General features: G+C 46.1%; 1 protein-coding gene across 3 annotated transcripts in view; it reads left to right on the forward strand.

Moving 5' to 3' along the window:
* OPN5 (opsin 5) overlaps nt 1-18,002 on the forward strand; it is a 501,550-nt gene that overhangs the window by 300,578 nt on the left and 182,970 nt on the right. For all 3 annotated transcript variants that reach the window (XM_085610579.1, XM_085610580.1, XM_085610581.1), the window contains exon 3: nt 17,614-17,733. In XM_085610579.1, the coding sequence (XP_085466705.1) occupies nt 17,614-17,733 (120 nt within the window). The remainder of the gene's footprint in view (nt 1-17,613; nt 17,734-18,002) is intronic.

An 18,002-nucleotide genomic window follows, 5' to 3' on the forward strand; every position in this document is an offset into this window, starting at 1 on the left:
CCGATTCAGCAGGACCTGTAAAAGGGACATGCAATTATTGTAAAAAGCCAGGCCATTACGTACACGATTGTCCAGTTCTAAAACATAATATCGCCATAGGTAAAACACAAGAAAGATCACGGCCACTAAGACAAGACCAGAATGAACAAGGAGCTATACAGCATGTCCAGGCAATGCCAGCCGCACAACAGCCAATACAGTTTGTACCAGCTGCACCCCCATTGCCTGTTGCTGCCACACAAACAACAACACGACAAATGTATCAGACCGCACAGTATGAATATCCCGAGTATCAGCGTTACGCATGAACTAGCCTAGAGAGGGAAGTTGACTTACCCCTTATCGAGATTCCTGTAGATCAAGAAGGACCTTATGTACATAGTAAATTATTAGGTCAAGATAGAAAATTTTTACTCGATACAGGGGCAAGTCGAACAACTATAAAACGTAGTGAAGTTCCAGGGGCACCCCTCTCAGGCTCACAAAATATTTCCCTTGGCTTTTCAGGCAAACCTATTGTTAATGAAGTGTCACAGCCTCTGCCACTCACGATAGGACCTCTGACCCGAACTACAGATTTACTGCTTACTAAATCATGTCCAGAAAATCTATTAGGAATAAAAACGTTAAAAGCTCTAGGAGCTATAATATGTTGTTCTCCGGAAGGAGTAAGATTGTTTTTACGTGATTTTAAAGGTCACTATGTATCTAGAGACATGGATCCCCGACTACAGACTTTACCTACACGTCTATGGGCACAAGGCCCTACTGATGTTGGTTGCATGAATATTACACCATATCGAGTCACACTAAAGGCAGGAGTGGTGCTACCACGAATGCGACAATACAAGTTACCACCAGATGCTGTAGTGGCTTTACTACAAATCATTGACGAGCTCATTGCCCAAGGAGTAGTTGTGGAAACAGACTCCAATATATGTAATTCACCGATAATACCGATTCTTAAACGAACAGATCCGAAGGCCCCGCCAGTATATCGATTGGTTATTGACCTGCGCGAGTTAAACAAATGTATTGTGCCACAATTCCCTGTGGTCCCAGATATCTCGTCATTACTGACAGCTATTGATTCCGAAGCGACATTCTTCACTGTAATCGATCTCAAGAATGCCTTTTTCAGCGTCCCAATAGATCCGGAAAGCCAATATTTGTTCGGATTTAGTTTAAATGGACGTAGCTTTAAATTCTCACGCGCACCTCAAGGATTTACAGAAAGCCCCAGCATCTATAGCCAAGCATTGAAACGAGAACTTGACAGTATCCACATGCCAGTTAACACGGCTCTGTTTCAATACGTCGATGATCTGCTGATCACCGCAAGAAGCGAAGCTGAATGTGAAAAAGCATCACTGACAGTTTTACAATTTCTAGCCGAAAAAGGGCACAAGGTTTCCCCTTCTAAGCTGCAATTCTGTGTCCAGCGAGTTGTTTATCTTGGACACTCGCTGGACAAGGAGGGAAGGCAGCTTACACCCGACCGCATTCAGTTGATAGCTAACATGCCAATACCCAAGACACAAAAGGAGGTGCGGGCTTTCATAGGCCTCACTTCATATTGTAGACAGTGGATCCCGCAATATGCATTCCTAGCAAAACCACTCATTCAGTTGACAACCCAGGAGGCAGCCACATCGACTATTCTCCCTTGGACTCAGGAACATACACAAGCTTTTGAAAGCCTAAAGAAAGCTTTATGTCAAGCACCAGTTTTAGCAACACCATGTTACAGAAAACAGTTTACACTCTTTGTTACAGAACGCGAAGGTACTGCCTTGTCAGTACTCACACAGGAACAAGCAGGAGCACACAAACCATGTGCTTATTTTTCTAGTACATTAGATCCAGTAGCTCAGGCTTTGCCTGCGTGCCTGAAATCAGTAGCAGCGACAGCTTTAGCAATCAGACAAAGCGATGCCATAGTGTTAGGACATCCATTGACAGTTCAAGTACCACACGCAGTAGAGGTTCTTGTAAATAGAACACAAACACAACACTTGACCGTAGCACGACTTACAGGGTATGAACTTACATTGTTTCAGCCGCATACAGAAATAAGACGCTGTAACACATTGAATCCTGCCACACTTTTGCCAGTAATCGGAACAGACCCACTAGCCCATGACTGTATTGAAGTCATTACTGTAACGACAAAACCCAGACAAGACTTGACCGATGTTCCATTGTCAGATCCAGACTTGACATTTTATGTCGATGGTTCATGCATGAGAACAAGTACAGGAGAGTTAGTAGCCGCTTATGCAGTCACAACCGATACTGAAGTTATTGAAACTAATCGTATAAATACTTTGTCAGCTCAAGCCGCAGAGCTCATCGCTCTGACACAAGCCTGTATTCAAGCCACGAATAAAAAAGTCAACATATACACTGATTCACGTTATGCATTCGGAGTTGTACATGACTTCGGCGTGCTGTGGCGAGAGAGAGGTTATTTAACTTCCCACGGTGCCCACATTCAGCACGGACCCCTCATTCATGCATTATTAGATGCAATACATCTACCCACTGCAATATCAATTATGAAATGTAAAGCCCATACAAAGGTTACTGATACCATTTCCCAAGGCAATGATCTAGCCGACAGAACAGCTAAACTGACTGCTCAAACTCAAACCCCCGATATGACAAAGACAATAGTCCCGACACCGACACATTGTATGACAGTTAAAGATCCTACTCTTGACGTAATTGACATACAGACACATGCTACACCAGACGAAATAAAGAAATGGACTGAATTAGGAGGGATCCAAACGGACCAGGGATGGATGATGAAGGAAAGGTCTGTGTGGTTCCTCCCTGATTCAATGGTCCAAGTCGTAATCAACACTATACATAGTCCAGCACATCTAGGAGAAAAAGCTATGCTAGATAGCATTCAACACATTTGGTTTAATAAGCATTTACGAGCAGCAGCCAAACAAAAGGTCCGTACCTGTATGATCTGTAGCCAGTTCAACCCAGGAAAAAGTGTTCCCGTAGAACAGGGTGGATTTCAGCCTCCTGATCACCCTTTTGAAGTCCTACAGATGGATTATATCCAGATGGAACGATGTCGAGGATTCAAATATGTTCTCGTGGTTGTCTGCGCTCTGTCCCGTTGGACAGAGGCGTACCCAGTTTCAGATTACACTGCCCCGACTACTGCCAAACAGTTGGTTCGAGAATTCTTCCCACGATACGGTTTACCACGTGTTGTCTACTCAGATAACGGCCAGCCGTTCTCATCCGAATTAATGAAACACGTTTCACTTCTGTTAGGTTATCAGTGGAAATTCCACTGTGTCCGACATCCCGAGGCAGCAGGTCTCGTAGAAAGACATAACCAGATACTGAAAATCAGACTGTCCAAAATATGCAGAGAGAAAGGTGTCGACTGGATAGTAGCATTACCAGTTGCACTCTTTTACATGAGAATGGTAGCACACTCTAGAACAGGGCTATCCCCGTATGAGGTGATCTTCGGTAGACCACCGAATATGTGGGGGACGCCTATACCACGCAAAATAACTGATATTGACTGTAATATGCTGACAGATTACTTGGCTTCCTTGATGTCTGCACTACAATCTTCTCGTTCACAGGTAGCTGCAGCCTTTCCCGACAACACTGAGGTGAAACCCCATGACGTTGTTCCGGGTAATCTTGTCTTTGTGAGAAATTTCGACAGAAAGAATCAACTGGAGCCCAGGTGGAAAGCACCCAAGTTGGTCCTGTTGACCACAAGAACAGCCGTGAAGATCGAGGGCCGCAAGGGTTGGATTCATTCAAGTCACATAAAAAAATTTCATGGACTACCTTCAGATATAGACACTGTGCCCTGCACTCCCTCACAGACTGATTCAAAACTTCCTTTGGTGGAAAAAACGGAAAGCGAACTTTACAAACTAAAGCTTAGGCCCACCAAGTCGAGCAATTTGATTGTTTAAGTCCTCTCCAAGGTGAAGCGGTTGAATTGTCTCTGACATGTATCCCCTGGACCTAAGTAGAGAAAATACCGGAAAAATGTTGAAACGACAGGCGTATTGTAAATCACTGCGTAGCCACTGCATAGTGACATTATTAATCTTGTTTTTATTGAGTCTTTTAATAATTATTACAAGTATGTTGTTGCACATATATTACCCTATTTCTAGACATGTTTATAATGTTGCTGCTGAACATTCTTTTAGTGACTTACCTCCGCATGAATTGTCTTATAGACTTGCGCTGCGCAATAACACTTTCATTAGTATGTTACATCATTCCCATCAGACTAGTAACGCCACCAATTGTTGGGTGTGTGGCCGACTCCCTCCCTATCAGAATTATGAAGGAGTCCTGCCATTCTTTCCGCACCCATTTACACATAATGGCTCCTGTGGAGCATGGTTTAGTTTAATTAATTCCATAGACTCAGACACAGCAGTTTACCAAGACCATTGGATATGGGGAAACCTGAACCTAGTTTTACTCAAAGTCTGCTACCCTGACAAGGAGGGTCGCCCCAAAAGAACAGGAACTGATCTAGAAAATGAAGTATATGGATTAGGTAATTTTACACCTAATCTCATGATTCTAAATGTCGTATCCGAAGTTGAGCTAGTCTTACCCACCATGTCAGTATTCCCAGCAAAAGGTGAATTGTGTGTAAGAAAGGTTGGTTCTATACATATGGGCCATAGTAAATGCACTACTACAGTAGAATTCAGTGATCAAGGCAAATCTTCATTCAGAACTTCTCGCCACTCCTACTTTATATGTGGTCAGACTGCATATATGCGTCTACCTCTAGATTGGGATGGTACCTGCTACATAGCATTCCTTTTGCCACCTGTTTTCCTAGCTCCTCCTGATTATTACAGAAATATTCATTTAGTACACAATAGAGAACGGAGAGATCTCCCCATTGTCGATTACACTGAGACGGCATGGGACAAGTATGTAGATTTCAATAAAGGCATCTTTCCCTATATAGGTACTGTTACTAATAGTAAGCTAATACGTAGATTAACTAGAACCCTTGAAGCAGTAGTGAATGAAACTATTTCCGCCTTAGGCAATTTAACAGAAGAACAGTCTGCTATGCGGATTGTTGTGCTTCAAAATCGTCTTGTCCTTGACGTCATCCTGGCTGATAGGGGCGGAGCTTGTAGGGTCATCGGATCAAGTTGCTGCGTATTCATACCAGAAAATTCGCCATCCGTATATAAAGCCATCACTCGCCTTCATAAGATAGTAAGCCAGATACACCAGAACCCAGGCACTTGGACTTGGTCCAGTTGGTTTTGGAATACGGTATCAGCCTGGGGATGGAGAGTTCTATCCTTCCTAGGTATAAGCCTTCTCATACTATTCAGTTGCTGTCTATGTCTGCAATGTGGACCAGCAATTTGTGGTCTGTGTGCCACATCGTGCATTCCACATCAAGATTTTCATTCAAGATCCCGGAAGAAGAAAGAAGAACAAATGATGCTATATGAACAGATCAATGGATTGATGAAGATTGATATCTCGTGAAGGGCAAGAAGGGGACAAGGAGGGAATGTGGAAATATGGATTTTTCTGGTCAGTTATGTCCCCTATCTTGGACCCCAACGGTTCTATGTGCATGTCGCAAGTACATGTATGCTCCCTCCAGTTCCAGTAATAATGACGCAAACACATGTGCGTCCACCGTCAACATGTCCTCTGTCAGATCCGCCATAAATGGGCTGGATATTCCATTCCTAAATATGAAAGGCCACCGGCTTTATATGGTTCACTTATGCCATTTTACAGTTCAGGCAAGTAGGCCCTGATTCTGTCATCGAACTCCTTTTGCCTTCTGCCTCTGAAAGCTCCAGTTCAAGCCTGCATCCGTGACCATGAACTTTGTCTCATTCTCTGCGCGGCTCACGAAGCCTGACATCAGCCTATTCTCTGCCAAGAACTGTATTTCACCTTCGAATTATCTGCTTCCCCCTCAGCCGATGCATTCCTGCCTAGTAGCTTAAGTAAACATTCTTCCAGTTACCAAGCAAAAAGGCCCATCTTCTCTGTCCTCATGCAAGTAATTCATAGCCCTGTTACCATGGAATATTCCTACCCCCTCGCATTCAGTGTAGACACCTAGACGCTTGTACACGCACGCACAGTCAGTATAGAATAGATTCTGTCCGAGAGTCCTTCTTTTGTGGATAACATAGTTCTTTAAACATAGGATGTAGATATGATTTGGGATTAGGTTGACTTGACCCCCCAGACTTCTTGTCTCCACACGTAGAGCTAAATGTCAAGTCCTCGTCACCCCCTAGTTACACGTCAATTACACGTCAGACTGCTGCGCGCGCATCAATGCCAAGTATTATCTTATAGATCCACCTATGTATTACATCATAGCCAATCATGTTCCTTTTTACTCATTATTACACCCATTTTCGGCTACGCACACCAAACGTCAATGTCCTTATCAATTGTTACGCCTACTGTATTCACTTCATTATGATGTATGTATTATAAAAGTTACTGCTTGTCAATAAAGTATGTACTTCACTTCCTGAACTCCCGTGGTGATGGAACTTGAAGCATCCGATTATAATCGCTTATTGGAATAAAGCCTATTCTGAAACTCTAATATCACGGATTCTGCCTCTCATTTCATTGAGCTATTTTATTATGTTCCTGTATCAAATTCAGTCCCGGTAAAGGAGAAATATTTACCACAGGCGGGGGAGGGGTAGAGGGGCCATGGCGCTTTCAAAAATGGCTACTGCTTGAGGGAGCGTGCAAGCCTGGGAGGGGACAAGATGGCGCCGATTATGTTGACATCGCAAACCAGATTTTAACAGTCCTCCCTTTTCAACATATCTAGCCAGCTTGTCTAGCCGGCATCTATCTTCGTTAAATTCTTATCCACGACATCGTAAATGCTTTCATGCGTTCTTGTTTCAAAGTACAGAGTCTTAGGGCGGACAGGAATAATCTGACACAATTGTACATAGTTACATGTGGTTGATGTGACAGGCGAAGAGGTAGTGTATACAAAATTACATCAGCTGCGTCATATGTCAGACCTGGAGATAGGTGGAGGGAAGCTCGCTTGAACACAAATTCGATACCGTAAGAGGTGGTCCGGCAAGACAAGGAATATTATGCACATTACTCAAGGCCTAGACTTTGTGTGGGTCGAACTAAACAGCATAGTCATGTGTACGGCTGATGCTATACAATTGTCATTTATACCGAGCTAATGTTTCTTGGATATTAGTGTGTAGTTGGAAGTGACCGATAAAGGGCCTTGGAAACTTGATTGGAAGATAGTCAATTAAAAAGTGGTTGGGAGAGGAATACAACTCAACATGAATTACAGTCAGGGAGGGGGGGTTTCTCCTTTCCAGTGTCTTATTGCATCGAGCCATCACTGGTAAGCTCTCATTGTTCTTCTTCTTTCGTTGGCACTGTTGAGCACCGGCGGTGGAGCTAAGGTCCAGCTCAAATCCAGGCTTTCGCGTTGTAGGGTGTGACCATTCTTTGCTCTTGGATCACAGTCCTGTTCTGTCCTGTCCCTTGACTGGTCTTATCATAGGTACCTTGAGACGGAGTACCCGCCTCTCATTCTTCTTTTGTCAAGTCAAGTTCAAAAATGGGGGTGCTTTGGGAGGCCGAGGGAAGAGGGGGTGGAGTGGGATCGGATCAAAAGGTGGGCAAAGGAGAGCAGAATCTTTCAGCACTGAGCCCATCAATCGGGCCCGACGGGTTGGGACTTCAGGCACGAGCTGATCAGTGAGCAGGGGGCTTCGGGATAGCCCTTCGTTCTATCGCTTTCCATGCTGAGAATGGTGCCTCGTCCCGCATCCTTTTGCTTCGTGGCTCCCCCTTGGTCGATGCCATAGGTGTTCCATGATCCGCAGCCAGGCTGTGCGTCACGTCCGACCCCTCTCTTCCGATGACCGCATGTTATCTTTGAATGAGTACAAGAAACAAAATCTTAGAGAGCTGGCAGGGAAGACATTTACACACTTCATTCTCTCTCCCAACCACCGAGTAGTCGGGGAAAGGTTTTATCGGTCGCTCTATGATGGATGTCTTTTAACTCTTATGTCGGTGTATGTTACTAACTTATTATTCATTGTTGTGGTGCAGGTTTTGTGGGTGTTCCTGCAAATTTCCATCGTCTGGCCTGCTAGGTGTCGATTGCTGTACTTTATAAACGTAGCAAGAAGTCTGACATCTATCAACTTCCTGGTCTATCAAAATTCGAACCGGCTTCTCCGGCAGAGACTCATCTTTCTAACGCAAGCCCTGCTGATTCATATTTTTCTCCAGGGACTGCTAAGTTTATAAAAAGTGCGAGGTGCTACTGTCATGGGCTCACAAATATCTGTTTCGGGGAGGAACACGTGCTAAACATTTTTCTTGCTGGAGACAATAGTTAACCTTTATCAGTTCTAGGCGATGTATCTTTAAAAACAAGGTCATCAGCTGTATTGCTTAAAATATAACTAGGACTATTCTGGAAGGACGGGGTGTTTAGGCGCTCTGTTTCTGTGCAATGGACGGGGCGATTCTGAGTGATGGAGGTGGAGTCGTTGGAGCCATAAAACAACAAAAACCACTGACATATAGCTCCCGTTATAAGGGCCAGATTGGGAGACATCAGTCGTCTTACCTGTCCTTTCTTTCTCAGTCAATTAAGTTCCATCATTTTACAGAAAGGAGAGGTAGTAGTGTGGCAAAATACGGTCGTTTTGTTTCTGTCAATTTGTTCGAACACTGTCGTGTTTAGGCCAATTGTACATATACCGGGGAGGTACAGTGTTGTCATCTAATCAAAAGAGGGCAAGGGAGCCTTCAGCGAGAGAGAGAGAGAGAGAGAGAGAGAGAGAGAGAGAGAGAGAGAGAGAGAGAGAGAGAGAGACGTGCGCATCAAGTAGGCTATTGGGTACACGTACGACATAAAGCGGGAGAGAGAGAGACAAATGTGTACGATAATAGGCCACTTGGTGTACACACAACATAGAGCAGCTGGGTCAGTTATTCGTACAAAAACACAAGCTGGGGGAAAACATAAATTCAACGTTCACGTACACACAAATACCGGATAGGGTGTAACAGTACATACATCAAGCACAGCAAGTTTCTGGTGTAAGTCACTCTCCAATTTACTAGCTTCCGGGAGAGGGAGAGTCGTTTCTACAAACGAGGGGTTACCATATTCGTGCTTATTTTCCCATCCCCTTGATCGATAGACACGTATTTCAGTCATACAAAGGCGTTCTCTCCAACGACCCAGGCATACGCAATACATACACATTCATACCGTTCAATCAGGGCACATACGCACAGTCATACCATACAGTTTTTCACGTTTCCAGTGATGGTCTGCACTCCACGCACCATCTCACAGCGCAAGTTTATGTCTTTCCCTACATGAAACACGGTGCGGTCTATGTCCACTCCATTCTTCAGTCGGAACTCCGATGTAACCTACAGAGAAGAAAAGAAAGGGGGGGGCAGCATTCAAAGCACATCAGCGCGCATAGACACGAAAAAGTTCTACTTACCATGTACCAGACTAGCTGCAGGAACGTACAATACCATAGATCTTGACTATCCTTTTCGCATTGTTCTTTCTGTGTACTATATCCTTTTTTTTTCTACTATACCAAAATTTCTTCATTCTTATTTTTCCCTAAATTCGAGTTCCCTCTTCGTGCATTTGTTTCTCAACTAGCCGTATATTATTGGACAAAATACCATACCTTACCTAGATACAAATTTTCATCAATCCAAAATTCGGGCAAAGGGTCTGCATTATCTGTCTTCTATTGTGTGGGAATGACAGCCGTCATTCAGAACCTTACCAACCTAGACGATTGTTATGACGCTGATTCCATAATTCCTTAAAAAAAAAACCCTTTATTGTGAAAATGTCAGTATACAAATACGGGCCTACAACCGTATAGGCCGGCCACGGTGCAAGAGGTGTCGAGTATCATGAGCAATACTACCTTAATGCGAAAAATAAAAATAATCAATAATGAGATGACCAGCATCAATAAGGTTGTCCGCATGTCCAGTCAGTATCCTCCCTGTCCCCCATCCGCCATGTGCAAAAAGACCGTATACACATCCCTTAACATCAATGCCAAGTAACCTGGAACCAATCACAAGAAAACTCCACTGGATGTGTGGAGGGGGGAACTAGAGGCATGGGGTTCTAGGAGCAGCAGCCTCCAATATTAAATGTTCATCACAAAAGAGCTGCTCCTAGTGTGATAACCCAAACGAGTTACAAGAACGTCGTGAGTGTGGGCATCTCACAAAAAGATACGGGCTGGTCTCACACACCACCTGGTGTCATGCTTCATCATTGACCAGTCCTCGCCCTCCAAAACCTTTGTTTGATGGAGGACGGGCATACACTTGACGACAAGGATGCACTTTGGGAGGACCGGGAGCGGACGCATAGGTTGCAGGACGCGCTGATCACGAGTTACAAGGAAACACAACTGTGGTTTTCTTCTCCGCCTCTTCTCCCATGAGGCAACTTGTCCAAACTATTAGGGCTTCACTATTGGAAGCAGCCCTTAGACGGTGAAGTGTGACCTATACCACACTCCCGCAGTGGTGACACATTACCAATTGTGGTAAGAACGGAGCCCATTATTCTTCTATCTAGGTCCTGATGAATGCCGCGGACCCTTCGGGGCCACCCAGGCAGAAACATGTCGACCATCCACGAGATCATTCACTAGACGGTTGGGAACAATAAACATCCCAATCACCGTCGCACTTATATTTTAATATCATATAGTTTTCATCTCACATTAAAGAATTGCTACTGACTACTATAATGATTTTTAACTTAACTCACATAGTCACGGGCCCCCACTCCATCACTTAGAATTGCATCCTTGTCGTCAAGTGTATGCCCGTCCTCCATCAAACGAAGGTTTTGGAGGGCGAGGACTGGTCAATGATGAAGCATGACACCAGGTGGTGTGTGAGACCAGTCCGTATCTTTTTGTGAGATGCCCACACTCACGACGTTCTTGTAACTCGTTTGGGTTATCACACTAGGAGCAGCTCTTTTGTGATGAACAAGTAACCTGGAACGCCATAAGGAGTTGTTGGCCCCTCCTACATCGGCGCCATTTTGGGGCGAGGTCGGGTGGGTCCAGTGTACAGTCTAGATGTTTCCACTAGCTAACGGTCGGACCAGAATCCCTTTCGGCAGTCCAAAAAGTTTCCATTAATGCCAACAGAAAGAACAGACAGCATGAATCGTGACTCGAAGGTGGGGAAAGCAAAGTTGTTTCCTACCGGATCGTGCTGAGGTTCCACCAGAACTGCTTCGGGTTGGTAGACTACAGTGTCTCCTGGTAATTCAAACAGAAACTGGCGTCAGTATGAGGGCACCACCATCTTGCAGCGACGCCGTGGTCCTTTCGGAGAGCGAGACAGCAGGCGTGCCTCTCCGCCGGTACCCTGAATCAGCCTCTCTCACGGCACCAAACGGGGACAAGGTGGCTGCCGCCCGGGGCAAAGGCATGTTAATGTGGAATGATCGAGCGATAGTGGCGGTTGCCCCCACCGGAAGTCCGCGGGAGTCGAGGGCTAATGACTCCCGTAGAATCTGCAAGGCTGAGAGGACGTCTTCAAGGGTGGGGCCCACGCCCGAGCAGGCAAGCTTCCGAGTTCCGAGGTAGCCCAGAGCCATCTTAGTGGACCAGGCCCGAATCCGAAGAGCCGGCCGCCATTTTTGAGACTCCTGTGGCAGCAGCAGTTGTCCACCACGGTCACCAGAGTGGGTCCCCCGACCAACCAACTGCGGGGGCCCACTTCTTGGGTGGAACGCCAAGGGCAATCTTGGTGCAGAAAGGAACTTCCGCCCGGGTGGTCGTCCGGCAGGTAAAACGTTTAATGGCTGCCCTGCTGCGGCTGGCTGGTGAGTGAAGCGTCAAGGGGTGCCCTACTGCAACTGGTGAGCCTCCACCTGGGGAGGCGGGGGAGGCCCGTTCGCGTCGTCTCCCCCCAGGGCACCCCCCGTTGTCTTTCTGTGCAGTATTGTAGGCTGGCAAGACCAGTGCAACAACTTGCTGGACATCACCTCGGCGCCGCCCGGGTCTCGGCGCGTCGTGTTGCCTCCGGCCTCTTCGCACAACGGACCGTTACTGATGCCGTCTCACAGGCGGATGGATTTTGTAGGCCCTTTTTATAGCCCAAAGCCGACTAAGAGACAGCAATGTTGCTACTTCGAAGAAGGAGGGGCGGGGACTGTGTTACGCGGACGGTAAAATGCTTTGGGGGTGGATGTTGCAGCAGGCTGCCATGTAAATAGTTGTGTTTAACGTGTTTTACCCTGTTGAAGTATTGCATATACCTACAAGTTATTAAAAGCGTTTTAATCATACTATTTTGTAGGAGTGTGACATATATATGTTGGGAGGGAGCGTATGGAGGGGGCATGTAGATGATCGGGGGACCTAATAGCAATTCATCGTTCGCCCGTTGCTTGGAAGGCAACTCAGGGTAGAGCGTAGAGGGGGTCCTAACAGGGCACTGGCCTGATGTTTCAGACTCTGGTTTTAGTTTAGCTTCCTTTCTCTCCTTTATCTCTTCCTCTAACTTTCTAGCGGCAAGGGGAGCTGCCTTTCGTAACTCCTTTTCTGCTTTTACTTCTTCTCTCTTTTTTCGTTGTGTTGTTTCTTTACGCCACATGCCGAAACTGTCGAGCATAGTAGGCGTCGTTTTATTACTTCGTAGAGCTATTTCTAGCGTTTCTATTTTATGATCATCAAAGGATCCCATCAGTGGCCACTGACTCTCGGGGTCCTTCTTTGTATATTTATGCCATAGCTTGCTATAAGCTACCGCGACTAGTCCATATTTAGTGAACATGTCCTTATTAGGGGTGCCTTCCAGTGGAGCCGGATGGTTCACCTCTAATAAGCGGTCCGGGCAGAACCAACTACCAATCGTATTTGCCGCGGCACTCCTGATGGTTCCCAGTCAGGACCGTAGATCACTCGAGAGAGGTCTGCTCGGAACCAGTGAAGTTCGGATGATCGGCTGCCAGACGAGGGTCTATCGGGCAGGAGCTCTTCCCGATCGTTGCAGTCGTTCACTCTGTCGTTGGGACCTCTCTCATTGGATCCACGTGTCGCTGATGGGCCCCACGTTTGGGACGCCAATTGTTAAATGGTAGCGGCACCTTCAGTTGATAACCTTCAAGTATTGCCCGGCGGTAAACGCCTCTTATACCATTCGATAATTTAACCAACAAAAGAGGCAGGCGCCGGAGACTGGAAGGCAGGAAACAAAGTTTTATTCCGTCGGAGCAGAACACATCAGATCAGACAGCAAGGTATCGTCACGAGGTGCTCTAACCACATCTCTGAGGCCTGGCCTCTTATACACAGGTTTATTGCTTTATTACATGTTACACATTCTTGTTGAGCCTTTGGTGTACGGAAAGACATCCTTGGAATCCCCACTTCAAGCTCGTTCCCACACATATCTACAGTGGAAGTCCCCACCCACAGTAGGAGATGGCTATCACACAGCTGGACATTCCGCCAATTCCCGGGGGGTGAGTGCGACTGATCGGGTCACAGGGGTTGGGGGCCTTGATCTACTGCAATCCCTTAGATGTGAGGTGCTTCCTTTACAGTAGGGGCAATAAAACTGCGTCCGCAGGGCTAGGTGATGGCCTGGGATCAGTTCGGATGATCAGGCGTGGAGGAAGGGGTTACCGAAAGGATGTATGACCATGTAAGGGATAAAAGGAGGTGTTGGCCAGGTGCGGGATGTGGTTTCATGGCAGGGTCGCGCAGAAGGAGAGGGTTCATGGCCTATGTATGAGGGAGCGGGGGCGACCGGCGCGTGGGGGATGTTTTGCAGCGCCTAGGGAACGCGCTGGTGGTCGGCGGGGGAGGGGAGGGGTAGAGGGGCCATGGCGCTTTCAAAAATGGCTACTGCTTGAGGGAGCGTGTGAGCCTGGGAGGGGACAAGATGGCGCCGATTATGTTGACATCGCAAACCAGATTTTAACAAGGTAAACCTGCTCTCGCTTCAAGGAAGCAAAGCAGAATTGCTTTTCATCAAGGGGAGCTGCATGCCAGCAGCTCCCTATGCTCAAAAGCAATGCCAGCTCTCGCAGAAGGCGAGGAGCGGGAGAGACTGTGGGGGCATTGTGGCTCCCTCCACGGTCCCCAACGGAAAGGGCCGGCCCTGGGGGATGGGGTCCCTGGGACCAGAAGTGGCCAGGGAGAGGGACCACACGTCCCCCTTCATCATTAAAATATAAAAAAAAAAAATAGAGGCACAGCCCCAGGGGATGGGGTCTCCAGGGCCAATAGAGGCCTCAGGAGGGGGGCCATGCAGCCCCCCTCCTTAAAATAGTATGTAATTTTTTTTTTTTAATATGTGCCAATGCCCCAGGGGATGGGGTCCCCGGGGCAGAAATTGGCCTCGGGAGGGCCCTGGTTTTTTAACTGTAAAAAACAGGTCAAGCAATGGGGTCCCGAGGGCCTCAAATATTGTAAAAGAAGGGGGGGCCACACAGGTACCTCCAGAATGCACCACAGAGCTGTGTTGCAGAGAGGTGTTCTGAGGCTGTGCCCCTTTTTACACATCTCTGCAACGCAGCTCTCTGGCGCTTACTGGAGGTACCTGGTGGGCTAGTTGGCCCTCAGGAACCCTCAGGACTCAAGGGGAATTAATCCCCCAATTTACAATGCACCAGGGGGTGCGTTTGCACAGTGGTGCAGGGAGGGGGCGGGGCCTGATATAACAAGTTAGCAATTTGCTGTGTGGGACTTACTGGAGGTAATAAAAGTGGTAGATGGCCCCCAAGGTTGACGTTGGGGGCTAACTACCCCTCCTGTTACCTCCAGTAAATCCCACTAAGTGGGATTGCTAAAAGGTGTTTAAAGGCCACGCCCACCTTTCTCCACCACTCTGAAAACGAGACTGCTATGGTATAGTTAAAAATTAGCATTTAAAAAACCTTTGAAATTCACTGAAAAAACCATAGGTTTCAGGGACCTTATAGTTAAAAATTAGCATTTAAAAAACCTTTGAAATTCACTGAAAAAAACATAGGTTTCAGGCACATTATAGTTAGAAATTAGCATTTAAAAAACCTTAGAAATTCACTGAAAAAAACATACGTTTCAGGCATGTTATAGTTAGAAATTAACATTTATAAAACCTTAGAAATTAACTGAAAAAACCATAGGTTTCAGGGACGTTATAGTTAGTTGGACATTTCACTCGTACAAAACCAGAGAAATTCCGCCGTTATAGTTAGTTCAGCTAACTATAACTCATACCCCCCCAAATGCACTGCTGATGATGTCACATATTACATTATTCATGACATGGTCAATGACATCACTAATGACATCACTGTCATCAGACGACATCCGCACCCTTCTCGACCAAGGCCACATTGCGGCCCTGATCCTACTCGACCTCTCCGCAGCCTTCGATACTGTCTCCCACTGCACCCTCACCACCCGACTCCATGATGCCAGTATACAGGGAACTGCCCTCAAATGGCTCCACTCCTTCCTTATTGGTAGAACCCAAAGAATCAAACTACCGCCCTTCCTCTCCGAACCCACAGAGATCAACTGTGGAGTACCCCAAGGATCATCACTCAGCCCTACTCTCTTCAACATCTACTTGGCCCCACTCACTGCCATCATCAGACAGCATGGTCTCAGCATAGTATCCTACGGAGATGACACTCAGCTCATCCCCTCCCTCACCAAGGATCCCATCACCACCAGACTCAGCTTCCAGGAAGGAATGAAGAATGTTGCATCCTGGATGAGCAGCAGCTGCCTGAATCTCAACTCGGAGAAGACAGAAGTCCTCATCCCCGGAACCTCTCCCACACCATGGGACAACACCCTGCCCACCCCCCAAGGACCATGCCCGGAACCTCGGCATCATACTCAACTCCTCCCTCTCCATGACCTGACAGGTCAACGCCATCAACTCCACCTGCTTCAACACCCTTGGCATCCTTTGCAAGACCTTCAAATGGATCCCCCCCAAATCAAGAAAGACTGTCACCCATGCACTCATCATAACCAGCATACTGGACTACGGAAACGCCCTCTATGCTGGAATCAACAAGTCTCTGCTCTGCAAACTCCAGACCATACAGAACACCGCAGCCAGACTCGTCCTCGGCATCCGTCGACAAGAACACATCCTTCAACACATGCACGACCTCCACTGGCTCCCCATCGAGAGGAGAGTAACCTTCAAGATACTCACCCATGCCTACAAATGGCACCACAACACCAAACCCCAATACCTCAACAAAAGAATCTCCTTCCACATACCCAATAGAAACGTCTGATCTGCTGACCTCGTCGAAACCCTGCGCATCCACAGAGCCAGAACGGGTGGAAGAGCCTTCTCCTACATCGCGGCCAAGACCTGGAATGAGCTCCCTACTGACATAAGACTCGCCTCCTCTCTACACATCTTAATGAATACCCTCTAGACCTGGCTCTTCGACTGACCGAGGCTGCCTACGCCCCCCAGCACCTTGAGACCCTCGTGGGTGAGTAGCTCGCTTCACAATTCCCTGAATGATTGATTGATTGATCGCCTACCTCCATGTCATTACAAACACTGTTTCCAGCCCTTGTGTAAATGTTTTCTTGGTGTTTTGGGCACTGAGCACAGATTATGTGCCTAGAGCATGTCTCATCATGCCCAGGAGGCTCTTTCTGAAGCAATGTCTAAAACCCACTGGACTTAGCCAATGTTGGAGCCAACATAGGTTTTTGGACTGTGGTTCAGGGTGCAAAGCAGGCTTCCTGAACCTATCTGAGGAAACCATTGACCTGTGATTTGTGAGAACGGTAGCAGGGTGCATATATTATCCAAAGGAGTATGGGCTAATTCACAGTGACAACTTCCTACATGTTGTATTGTAGCTGAAGTTCGACTGCTTTAATTTGGAATTTATGAAATGACAATCATGTTGCATAGAATTTCTTATTTTCATGCTGAAGTGTGACAGATATAATGCCAAAATACTTGCACAATTACAAAGAGAACCAATAACAGGGCAACCATAAATCAAATTCTGTATATATATATATATATATATATATATATATATATATACAGGGCGGACACTTGTCTGTTTTTTACTATGGCTGAATAAAGACATCAAGAAGCTATCCCTGTTGTTTGAAGCGGCGTTATTTCAACGTTTCTGCAGAACTTAAGAGGTCCGTACCTGTGTGTTGAAACAGAACAGCAACTCAGGAATCAAAATTATATATATATATATATATATATATTTTTTTTTTTAGAGCAAAATATGCTGGTTCATCTTAGTGCCCGGGATCAGTTGACCTTAGAATTTAGATAATGACTTTAACCTTTCTAGTCATTAACTGAGGTGTAATAGACATTTAGCTGAAGGCAATCTATGAACCACACTCCCTGTTGGAGATCAGTGCATACTAAAGGACATTCCCGCAGGGTACATATGAATATTTCTTGAAATTGAATTTTGCCCATTTGTTTCAAGCTGCAGCCTGTCTTCATTTATGGACTCTGTTTTTCTTGCAGGTGTTCTGTCAACTTTGGGTAATGGATACGTTATTGTTTTAGCTGCAAAAAAGAAAAAGAAGATGAGACCCGCGGAGATCATGACTGTCAATCTGGCATTGTGTGACTTGGGGATTTCAGGTAATTGTGCTACCGATTCCACTTTTGTGTCTCCCCAGGGAACTTTACATTGTGTGATGATCTACAAAGTCAGATAGAAAATCAGAGCATTGCTATCTGATTTTGCGTCTAACATCAACTCAAAAATACTGAATATCTGTGAAAATGTATTCTGTTTTGCAGGAAAAGTGTGATTTCCTTCAAGTGCAACTTAATGTCTTAAAAAGACAATCCATGCAGCCATTTGCCAAGTGCTGGCCAAAAAAATAGAAATATTCCCTGTGCCTATA

Source organism: Triturus cristatus, chromosome 6 (assembly GCF_964204655.1).
Source record: "Triturus cristatus chromosome 6, aTriCri1.1, whole genome shotgun sequence".
NCBI lineage: Eukaryota > Metazoa > Chordata > Amphibia > Caudata > Salamandridae > Triturus > Triturus cristatus.